The 12,809-nt window shown below is 37.2% G+C and overlaps 1 protein-coding gene across 1 annotated transcript in view; it reads left to right on the top strand.

The window, feature by feature from the left end:
* LOC135206250 (SET and MYND domain-containing protein 4-like) overlaps positions 1–12,809 on the top strand; it is a 43,794-nt gene that overhangs the window by 13,941 nt on the left and 17,044 nt on the right. Inside the window, exon 2 of the mRNA XM_064237636.1 lies at positions 10,449–11,330. Coding sequence (XP_064093706.1) covers positions 10,449–11,330 — 882 coding nt within the window. The remainder of the gene's footprint in view (positions 1–10,448; positions 11,331–12,809) is intronic.

Below are 12,809 nucleotides of genomic sequence, written 5' to 3'. Positions count from 1 at the left end.
ACAATATCATTTTTATGGATTTGGCAGTAGGTGCTCTTGCCAAAGACTCAAGAATGCCTTCATCTTCCTCCAGAATTCCTTGCCGATGTACTTGGCATTCTTTCTTGCTTAGATAAGGGAGTCACACAGTGCACGTAAATTAACCTACCTTTTTACAAAGAGAGTCCTGAAGAAGAAAGAGCTATGGGTCTTTCACTATGAAGGGAGCCACTTCTATCCAGAAGTTAGTTCTTTTGTTCTCTCTCTTAGTGAAGGATTTCCTGTTCCCACAGGACACAGTGAACGATGTTGCCTTATCCCTGCACAAAAAGTCCACATAGGATTTTTTAACTCAGGATTCCAAGTGACCTAAAGAACCTCCTGTCTTCACCTCTACATAGGGAACACTATAAATATAGCTCTTTCAGGGAAGAAGAATGATATTCTCTTCCATGACTAAACCATCAGTGCGTTTTATCAGTAAGTCAATTAAAAATTCGACCTACATACCTGCAACCAAAAAAGTATTTACAATTCCTCTGTGCTCCTATGGGAGCCAGACTCCACCTGTTCTGGGAAAGGTGGAAAGAAAGAAGCGCAGAACAGTGGCTTGCTCAATCCCAAAAGAGGGTAATTCTATCCCTTCCAGAGGAAAACCTCCTTTAGTCAAGAGTCCCATCACCTTGATTTCATATTCCAAAAACTCAAAATTTTTGGCCCTCACAGAAGAAGTTTCTGCATTTTTTCCAAGAACGCAATAGAGCTTATAGAAGACAAGTCATTGGAGGGGTTCTTCAATCACCTGTTTGTTGTACCAAAGGCATCGGGAGGATGGAGACTGGTCCTGGACGTGAGTGCTCAGAATTTTTTTACAGGTAGTTGTCGACTTATGATCATAATTGGTTCTGACTAGCCGGTCGTAAATCTATTTGAACGTAAGTCGGCCCATGTTAATTTACTGTAAGAATATACTAGCCTAGCCTACACTAGGGTAATCAGTACCAACTTTACATATAGGATAGCCTAGCCTACACTACATAGCATTACTTCATACATATATGGCATATTAATTATTAATTTCAGCTAATTCTCTATGTTCAATGCACATTGGCTTATGATAATTCAGATCAAAGAGAAATTTAATAACATTTAACAAGTTAGCCTCGTGTATAGATGATGTTTTCATGGTACATATACCGTATATATACGAATACAGTAACCTAGCCTATAGTATAATGTATACTACATATACGATATAATTTAGAAATTTATTAATACAGTTGAATATCTTAAAACCGGCATTCTATGGTCTCGAAAATCCTGTGGTTCGGCTTGATTTTAAATCAGCAACGATTAGGTCATTCCGCTGCCACCTGGGATGCGCCACGTATTGTTTACAACTTCAAGACAGCAAAAACTATGCCATATATCCTTTGTTTGTATAAAAATAGTTGTTAGTAATGTAATAAGGTGTCAAATATATTTTTTATATTAACCTTGGAAGAATAAATATAAATTTTTAAATATTCCACTTTAGAATGCTCAACCAAGCCAAACCTTTTAACTTTTAATCAAAACAATGAGACATTTGTCAAGCACAAATTCCTTACTGTGCATGTGCTTGAGAGAACATATTGATAATGTCTTTTATGTGACTGTGTATTTACCTATTCGATATGAACCCCTGAGATTATATGATGCTAGAGGCATTAAGTGCGAGCATAAATCTATATCCATGCTAGAAAATCTTTATTTAGTCAGCGAATAGTTTACTGTTAATTTTCCTCAATAGATGGCGCCGCTGTGTTTTGTTTACGGTTTGACAGCAACGATAACATTCAAATGCAATTATCGCCGAAATTCATTCATTATTTTGTTTATCTCATTATCCTCTACCATAAAAATCAACTAGGAAACTAATAGTGATAATTATGAAGCTACGAAATTTCGGATATGAAAGTCACCGATAATAAAGTGCAGATTCTGAGAAGTTTTAGTACTGTATTTAGACTTATGATTGGGTAGGCTAACTCGGGAATGTACGCTAAATGTGTTAAAGTACGCTAAATGTGTTAAAGTACACTATTTTAAAGAAATTTATTCTATATAAAGTTATAAAATGATGAAGTTAGAATATATGAGTAATACAATGATAAAAAGCATTGTCTGAACGTTGCTAGTAGTAGGCTACGTCGGAAACTAGGCTATTAGTATGTGGAATTACCTAAAGGCTTCATTTTTTAGGGATGTATTCTATATTCCGATGGCAGACGGCTACGTATATTTATGAATTAAAAATACAATGAACATGCAACTTTTCCGTGAATCTTTTAAAAAGTTGTACATTATTGTATTCAATAATATTACATGTATTCTCATGTTATCAAAAAATCGGTCAATGTTTTGGTTTCGAAATCAGGTGATGGCGAATACGAGTTTTAGTTCGCCGTGTTTACGATTTATTTCGCCGTATTTAACTCCATTCGGAGCGAATTGCCTTGTTTCTAGTTAGTATAAAATATCTAGATACTTTACTTGAATGAGACAAGGTAATTTGTCATTATACGGCGTGTTTTTAAGTCAAAATATGTATTTAATACGTCTAAATTATTTTTTTTTTTTGTTAGCAGATTGCATTATGGGCATGTTTATTGTGTAAATATATTACGTGATTCCGTTCAGTATTTTCACTGTTTCATCATAGTACGAGCTTTACCTTAGTTACTTACTTATCTTTTATCGGAGTGAAAATATCAGTAAAATGCGTGTGTGGAGAGGCGGGAACTGGGGAAAACTGTCGTATGTTCAGCTGGACACAATTCTTTCTTGCTCAAGTCGCTTCCCAGTCAGTTTAGTTGTGGGTGGTCATATAGTCGATCATTCGTAACTCCGCATAGGTCGTAAGTCGACAACTAGCTGCATTCAGAAAATGATATTCAGAATGGATACAGCCATTCCATTCTAGCATCCATTCGTCAGGGGAAATGGATGGTGTTGGTAGATATGCAGGATGCATATTTCCATGTCCCCATTCATCCTTCACCAAGGAAATATCTAAGGCTTGTGTTCCAGGACAGAGCCTTCCAGTTAGGGTGGCCATTTCCAAAAAGGACAATTTTTTTTTTTTTTTTTTTTTTTTTTTTTTTTTTTTTTTTGCCAACACCAATTTTTAACCTAAATTAAATATGATTATTGAGGAATTGAAATCTAAAATTTATAATGTATATATATACCTATAGTATATAACTTGACTTGAGTGTTTCAGTGTCAAATATTGAATGAATAAAGAACTAATATTTAATATTCAATTTTTTTCATGATGGAACAATTTAGTACTTAACTGGGGTGAAAAAATTAACATTATTCAGAAACAAAAGGAATTAGCAATCTAATATTTGTATTTTGTCCCTTTCCTTGCCATCTCTAAGAGTTTTCTGTTGGCTAGAAGTTTTCTGTACATGGCTGGGCAGATAAAAGTACACCGCGGCTCCATGCCTAGTGTTCCTAACTGTCCCAGCAGCCACTATATAAAATTATTGGCCTAATGTAAAAAAATCAATGGTTATTTTGACCATCAGTTCTCACTGTTTTAGTATATGTATTCACATTTATTTATATCGTTAGTATTAATATGTTTTTTTTAGACAGACCCAAAAAGCAGGACAAATTAGCGTCCTTCTTAAGGTGAAGCAGGACAGAGGACAGAATGCTAAAAAACAGGACTGTCCTTCCTAAAGCAGGACGTCTGGCCACCCTACATTCCAGTTCTGAGCTCTGTGCTTCGGACTTGTCAACTGTCCTCCCCCAAGTCTTCACGTGTGTTCTAGCTCCCCTTGCAGGCTGGCTTCATCTGATGGGGATCAGCATCGCCCTGTATTTGAACAATTGGCTCTTTCAATCAGTATCAAAGGATCAATGCATGGAGGACCTTCACAGGAATTCATTTAGCCAAAGAATTGGGTCACTTAATAAACTTGCAGAAGTCCCAGCCGGTCCCATCTCAGAAGATAATATATTTAGGGTTGAACTCTCGATTTTTTCGGGCTTTTCGATCTCTCAAGAGAGTGGAATCTTGCCTCAAGGCAATAGGTGAATTTCTGTCCCTTCACTCATGCACAGGGAACAAATAAATGAGTCTGTTTGGAATGTTAGCTTCCATAGAGTAATTAGTTTCACTCGGAAGACTTCACATGAGTTCTGCAATTCTACTTCAAGGCCAGCTGGGCCAGAAAAAAAAAAAAACCTGGACTTGTTCATCATTCCTGTTTCTCTGGAGATCAAACAACACCTACTTTGGTGGAAGTCAGAAGACAGGTTGTTGGAAGGAATGTCAGATGTAGGATGGGGAGCTCTTTTGGAGAACAAGGGAGTATCAGGGAATTGGTCAGAAGAACAGTTGAGAAACCACACCAGTGTAAAGGAGTTGAAAGCAATTAATTTAGGGGTTCAGGCTTTTGCCCCAGAAGTAGTGGGGAGAACTGTTGCAGTTTACTCTGACAACACAACAGCTCTTTTGTACATCGCCGTACAAAGAATCGCTACCATGGATTTCAAATTTCGTTAGAAACTATAGCTATTTAATTACTCGGTAAGTTTATGCAAAAAGTTATTTTACTATAAAAATGTAATTTTCCCTTAGTCAGTTCATTCATTTTTGCACCACCTTTCATGTATGCAATGAACCAGTGCAAGCTTTCTGTCACACTGCAGAGCCACAAGGAAGTTATTCTTCTGAAAAAAATGCTATTGAAATCATCAGCGGCCATCATGCTAGTGATCAGCATGTGTCACGTCAATCATTGGTAATTAGCTGTGTAGGTAATTTGTTTCTCCATAGGTTGACAGTGTGTCATTGGAGTACCTCGATTCTGGTAGTTTAAATCAATACAACCACAGGTATCCAGTCTTATTCACTGGCACCTTTGGGTATAGAATTTTACTTATTCAAGTCATTCCTACCCCTTTGAGAATAAGTTAATGTTAAAACAGATCCACTGAGGAGTCCAAACATTAAATTTCATACAATCTTGATGTATGAAAGATCTTTCCAATCCATGGAAATGCTAATGGTGGAGAAGGAAGTTTCTTTAATCAAGACTAATCAAAGGACCACCTGTAACAGGTACATAACCACCTTTATTACCCTTCTTATAGGTTTACGTTCATGATAGAATTTAGTGTACCTACAAGAGCATAGCTATAGTATAGGGTTATCACATGCTTGCAGAAAGCAATGGAGATTGCCAGGTGCTGAAGGCTAGATGAAGGTGAGTAATTGGAGAAAACTTGTGCTTCATGCCATTTGAAGAGTGAAATATACTGGACTTCATAACTGTTCCGGTGTATAAATAGATTTATGACATGCCTGTGATTTGCTATGTGTATATATACCTTGCAATCAAATTTGGTACCTTCATGAACAAGTCAAACCTTTCAATAAATTTTTAATTCTATCAATCTAGACATTAATGTTTTCACAGCCAATTTTGTTAGCTTCCTGGTGATGGCTAGTGTTCCACTGAGGTAGAACTACAGTGACCTAGTGCATCACCTGGGAAATTGGATACCATACTACAGGTCAGCACTCATGAAGGTTGAGTTATAATTCACCAAAAATGAAATGGAGAATGAAATAAGGAACATATTTTGAGCATCCAATTCTCGTTGGGATACCTCTTCAGAAGTAGCAGGTTGATAGAAGCATTAAGTGCTCTACATCCTAAGCTTGTTTCTTTTTTGTATAGTGCCAGCTATGGTAATAGTGGCATTAAACTTGAATATGGTGATGGTGATTTTCCATGGGTCCTGAGACCAACTACAGTAAAAAAAAAAAAAAAAAGCTTGAATATCATTGACACTATACGCATACTCCATCTAATTCCTAAATTATTCTTGTTTCTCACCTAATATTACAGTACCCAATGTTTTCATTTTACTACGCTGAGTTACCATGGCCCCTTTTAGCATTCCTTTTAGCTTGTGTAGCTAGTTTAACAGTCCTAAAAGAAAAATTTTTTTTCTGTTCATCAACCTTCATCACAGGACACGCATAACAGGTTAAAATCAATGAAGATTGTATCCGTTTTTTCTTGTTCATTCACGACATACCGCTAGTAATCTTATCAGTAAGTTTCTTTTAGCAATTTTAATTTGTTGAAAGGAAATCAAGAAACCAATGAAGTTATTGAATTTAATTTGGTTGTATTTGTATCAACTTTCATATTGTAATACTTGGGTGATCCATGAAATAAGGTTCCCAAGGAGCTGCAGTTGCCAGGAACTACTGTTACGGGGGATCCGGCGTCACTGGCATGTAGCTTGGTTCCCCCTCACTTGCGAGCTGTCTGCGATGTTCAGTCTTGGCTTGCCAGACTTTAGAGATGGAGCTCCCACTCACTTCTCCCGCCAGGAGTGAATTGCACTTTGTGATTCGTTTTTTGTGAGCAAAAAACACTGTGCTGGTGGACATTCATTCCCAACTGTGTGAAGTCTACGGAGAAAAGTGTATGAGCATACAACATGTGCACAAATGGTGCAGGGAATTCAAAGACGGACATACAGACGTCCATGACGAACAGCGTTCTGTATGGCCATCGGTTTCGGATGAAACTATTATGAAAGTGGAAGAAACTCTGCTGAAAGCTCGAAGGGTGACTGTTCAGTAGCTCTGTGAGATGATCCCTGATGACAGCAAGACTTGCATTGACAAAATTTTGACAGACCCTTTAGGGTATGCTATCTCTTCCCTGAATTGAAGAAGCACCTAGGTGGGACGCATTTCAGAACCGGAGAGGAGCTGAAAGAAGAGGCATTAAGCTACTTTCGCGGTGCGGCGGGAGAGTTCTAAAATTCAGGCATAAAAAAGATGGTACACCGCATATAAAAATGCAGTGATATCAACGGCGATTATGTTGAAAAATAGGAAGAAGTCTAAGCTTTCCATAAATGTATTATTCAATGCCAATAAACATGTTTTTCATTGTGAAAAATCTTTGGGAATCTTATTTTATGGACAACCCTTGTATTATACAGTACAAGTCATATGACCGAATTCTTTATTACCAAACTAGTGCTGAATATTTCCAAGCAACAGGATTACTTCTACCCGTTTATCAAAAGACCATTTGATTGTTATCACTGCCCCACTAGGCATGCGTATGACAATCGCGTGATTTTTTTTATTAAGATCCACCATCTACATTTGCAATGACAAATTTCTACCACCATCTGTAACACACTATTACAGGTAGACATTTTATCACTAGGGATACTTCTATTGTATTTACACAAGCACAAAAGGTTGACTGAAGAATGTTAGGCTACAATCAGGAGGACAAATAAAGGGCCTTGCAACTGCATCCAACTGCAAATGGCTCATTATCCCCCCTAAAAGCTTAGGATTATTGAACTCTTTGGAGTCATCAACATAAATTCAGGATAATCTGGAAATAATGATTCAAATTAGTGTAATTTAACATGTCATTGAAGATAGCATTTGATAAGTGGCACAGTTATAGGATCCTTCAACAAACTGGAGAACTATCTGAAATATAAGTTGATATAGCATTACAGGTATTCTCCCAGGTAGTCACCCTGCTGTTCTTCCTCTCCATCATTATTGTCCTCCTTTTTACCATCTAATACCACACACACAAATGTTACACTTTTTTCAGAGCTCATGTTTTTTTTCCACTTTCTCAACAATGTTCTACTAAATTCATTTATGCAAATTTTGTACCCAAGACATTTCCACTAACAATCCATCCTGTTTCTTACAGCATCTCAGTCTTGGTAACAATTTTTTCAGTCCCTGCCATAGTTCTTTGAGAGAACCACAATAAGGTTTCTCATCAGCTTTGCGTTGTAAACTAGATATGGTGTTGACTGTTTGGTAACAGAATGTGCTCCCCGAAACAACCAGGTGCCAAACCATGAAAAAGATTGTTAAACAAGTTTACTTAACTGCCTGCTAGATGACTGTATTTGGTTCATAGTTCAGTTATTCATCCCTGCTTGGTACAGATAACTACAAAGTTGTTTGTTCAAACATCCAGTACCAGTTCTCAAGACACTTATAGCTACAATTTATTTCCTTTCATATTATCACTTACAGATAGAAATGTTAAAGAAAAAAGGTATGACTCGTCCCAATAAATTCACTCATATATTATAAGGAAAATACAGACAACTTTTGACAACTTTGCATTAACTTTGTCATGCCTAAAGCTCGTGATTTCTATTACCGTTAAGATCTTAATCACCCGCCACGAGGTACCTTAAAGTCAGTTAATCAGTGAGCTGCACAATACCCAATGGAATGAGCGAATCATAAATCACTGATGGAATCTGTATACTTGAAGTACAGCCAAAGATCTACAGGAAAAGACGTGGTTTCCTAAAACCTACTAAAAAACTCTCTAAAAAGAGGCGAGTAAACCAATAACAGTATCGTTAAGCTGGCCTCACACTAGTCATTTCTAGCTCGCGGTTTTGGCCAGCATCCAGCCGATGCTCGCGAGCAAAAGTGTTGTATCGTCACACTAGGATCTCGTGATTTCGAGGAGCAGTAGGGAAAAGTAAACATCCTCCCATCTGTACTTTTTAAGCGTAGTTTTCTTAAAAAGGTCATCCGTGTGATCCCACAACATTCGAAACACACTTACTTTTTCTAACAATCCATGGAGAGCAAAGGACGTCCACACACACCGATGTCTTTGTGTGGGAAGAGACATGGTTCCTGAGCACGTCCTGTTAGAAGCAGCCATCTTGTTGTTTACACTACGCGGTCGCTCGGGGTTCGTGGCTGCTGCTTCCCGACAAGACGGGAAGCAAAGATCTCGAGCTAAAATCTCCCGGTTTTCGATTCCCGGCAGCAACGGCTCGCTGCTCGAGAAAAAAAGGCCCAGTGTGAGGCCAGATTTAGTGTGCAAGACAAAATATATGAAGTCACAAGAGGGTGAAATAAAATACATGTTTTTAAAATAAATTTATAAAAAGTAACTTTTGTCATGAAATCTAAAGTGGAACAAGATATATTTGCCCGACGGAAATATATTTCATAGATTAGTCAAACTTGATATTATAGAAGATCATTTATGAATATTAGTTCAGTTAAAAATGACCTGTTCAAAACAGAAACATCAAAAGCTAAGCTATTTTGCTAATTATTTCTGTTTAAAGTTTCTGGAGCAACAAAAAAGTCTTCCATAACAGTGAAGGTGAACCATAACATAATTAAGGTACATCTAATTCATATTAGTCTGCCCTGTCTCCTGCTTATCTTCTCTAGGTATTTAAAAAGATTTTCAAAATGTTTACGTATGGGCATTAATCTTCTGCTGCTTGATATCTAGGTTCCCACAACAAAGAATATCGTGAAACGCTTAGTAGGTAGGTGCCTAGGCATATTTCTCTGATTTACATATAGATATTTCTTTGGATGAACATATCTATAGATATTTTTTTTGGATTAACATATTTATATATATTTTTCGGTGATTAATGGTTAATTGTAGTCTACAGAAAGTGATATAGTGAATGGATTTGAAATCTTCTCAGTGGTTTTCGAAGTATAAGTGTTCGGAAACTTAGCTCTTGAGTTACTCTCATGAGTAAATAAATCCCTTGGCGACATCCATGCAGTATTAATTTATAGCTGGTATTTTACTTTTAACTCCCACTATACTTTTAAAACATCAGATGTAACGATGTCCAGAATTATTTTTTATCTTCAAACTTTTTTTTTCTGACGGAGTTTTTTCTGAGATCAATTCCATAATTATTTAGCATTCTTTCTTTACTAGATGAGGATTAAGGAGATAGAGAACCATGCATAAATTATTAATTGCTTTTTATTGAGTTGAATAAGCTATAATTTTTACCTACTATTTTTGCCTCCTTGGTTGAAAGGCATTGCTTGTGGAATGCAGTAGTCTTAATAAACTGAGGAGCCATTTCATCCCCCCAAAATTGGGACTGCATATTGGTGGCAATTATTTTGATTCGTGTAAACTTGGATAAGAAGTTTTTAATACCAGTGGTATTTTTTCAGACTTTTAGAAGAGGAAGTATTTCATGAAAATATAAATTCTAAATCGCAGTTTTTAACATTTTTATTCATGGTTCGGTAAAGCGGTGAGCATATTAAAGTATATGTATTTGTTTTATTGCGTGTAAAGTACTTGCATGCGTATGGTAACATTTTGTCTTTAATAAAGAAAGGTATTTTAATCAAATGCAGTGAGCGAAACCTGCTAATCGAAATTTTATTTTGATCCATTGGCTTTAAATCAATTGCTTTCACAGCTTCATTTTCAGTACAGTAATGTAATTTTCAGAAAGGACAGTAAATTGTAAATAGATCATTTCAACAACATAACTAATCTACATGTAATTTGAGTGTCAACGCAAATAATTGTATCAGTAGGTATACTGTGCCGAATACCCTTAACAAAAAAATGTATTTTCAGCTGTTACCAGGACAGTAGGCAGATCTTTAAAGGATTTATCGTCATGTTTTATAAGTCGCATGAGAGAGGATGAAAGTAAGTTTACAGAAGTAAGGAAACGGCTCACTGGTCGAAAGACGTTTCATGAACTGTTTGCCAGCATATGGGATTTAAAAGAAGCCCATGAAATGCTAACTCCAGTGCTTGAAAAGAAGGAAAAGTCCGAGGCTTTAGCAACTGAAGAAGGCAGAGAGGGGAACAAATTTTACCAGGAAAAAAATTATGCAAAGGCCTTGGAAAAATTTAATTCAAGTATCGTGGCTGCTCCACATCCCACAGTTAAGCGACCGGAAATGTCTACCACTGATGAAGTAGACAATCTTGGAGAATCTCCTTCAATTAATCCTGAATGGTTTACCGGAAATGATGATGAAGGAGCAGATGGAGCTTTAGCAATAGCATATGGTAATCGATCAGCACTTATGATGAAACTTGGACTTTATGAGTTCTGCCTAAATGACATTGAGTTAGCTCTGAGGCACAGTTACCCGGAAGACTTGAAACATAAGCTATTAGATAGAAAAGAAAGGTGTCTTGCTGCCAAAAGAAAACAAGATCTCGAAAGGCAAGAGTCTACTTCACGTGCAAGAAATGATGCAGATGGTTCAAGAAAGAGAGGCAGAAGAAGCTGCGGTGAAATGGCGGTAGATTTTCTCAAAAGGCTGGTAGACAACTTGACTCTAGAGGATGATCCACTAGGAACTAATGGACAGTTGACACTTAGAAAACCACCTGTGATTAAAAAGAAAAATTCATCATACCCTTGTTTCAGTGAGTCAGTCAAGGTATCTTACCACTCGTCAAAAGGAAGATACACACTTGCGGTAAAGGACATTTCACCAGGTAAGTTTATATCAATTTTATAGACTTTTAAGGCATGGGAACAAGTATGATTCTCTCTCTCTCTCTCTCTCTCTCTCTCTCTCTCTCTCTCTCTCTCTCTCTCTCTCTCTCTCTCTCAGGAAATGCGAGGAGGAATTATTGAGAAAAGTATTCTTAATGAAACTTTAAGGCTTTTGTGCCTCAGTGGAACAAACACGTGTAATTCTAACGAAGAGGTCCGCACGGAGTTTACTATTTTTTTTTCTCCTTTTATTGAAGAGTACAGGTTAGATAAGTTGGGGAATTGTAATAAACACCAAGAAAAAAAAATGTTATCGCATGGATGTTTTTGAAAATTATCAAAGTTGTTAGTTTAAATTAACACTGCCATGGGTCTGGGGTCTGATCGGAATTTGATTGTCAGGAAAACCTTCGAGACAGGATGTTTCGGATCGCCAGGCCTTGATAGTTATCAACCCCTTGTCAAGGACAAATTAATTAGGCTATAGAATTTTTCAATTTCTTTTACAAAAATAAAAGAACCCAGCTCTCATGCCCACCCTAACAATCACAATTCAAGCAAATCACAATCCCTTGACTTGGCATTCAACTCCGGCCCGCACCTCTGGTTCTAGAGATACACGTGGCCTCAATCACAGTTGGCCCTGAATCACTATAAAAATAGTATAAAATGCATCCGACATTCACGCTGGTCGGGGCTCACTTTTAAGCACACAGTGCATCCTACAAATAATGAAAATGACTAAACTAACTTATCTGTCACATGGTAGGTAATGATATTTAGCCTGGAATCTCTCAGCAAATACAATGCACCCTACCTGGTCGGAATCTCGTGAGGGAAGGACGTCTGTTTTTGGGCTATACGTCTCCTTCCCAACCAGTTACGTTAGCCAATTTACTGATTAAGTAACATCACATTCCGGCTACTATCTATCAATCTCAATGCTAATTACATGCTGATAATATAGCAATGATGTGATTGCCCGTGACCGCACACGCTACAGTCCACAGAAGATACAAAACATACGAAATGCAGGAGAGAACCATTGCACTTTGCCGCTAACCGTGTTTCCCTCGATTCAGCTCTAGAATCCGAAGCAGATTTAAGTCAAAGCGGGGCATACATTTTTTCCAACAGTTTGTGTGAGTGCGTTGCGGGTAAGTTAGGATAACGTATACTCTTGGAACAGTGGGTCATTGATCAAGCTGTAACAGGATTGGTTGTATTAGGAGTTTCACTTTTTCACTTTGTTTGGTTTTATTTACAGCCCTTCACGGGGATGATTCCGTCTTTGTACGTTTTCAAAATAAGTTGCTTCTTATATTTTATAACTGTATTTTAGTGATTTCACATCAGTATAGTAGCTCCTGCAGAATGGCAGAGTCTATAGTTCTTTTTTAGATTTGGTTTCTTCTTGTATGTTGTTCTCGTATGATCTTCACTTCAGGCGGCATTTTGTTGTATAGTCTTGATGTGCA

Source organism: Macrobrachium nipponense, chromosome 11, assembly GCF_015104395.2.
Source record: "Macrobrachium nipponense isolate FS-2020 chromosome 11, ASM1510439v2, whole genome shotgun sequence".
Lineage (NCBI taxonomy): Eukaryota > Metazoa > Arthropoda > Malacostraca > Decapoda > Palaemonidae > Macrobrachium > Macrobrachium nipponense.
This window is presented reverse-complemented; position numbering and strand designations above follow the sequence as displayed.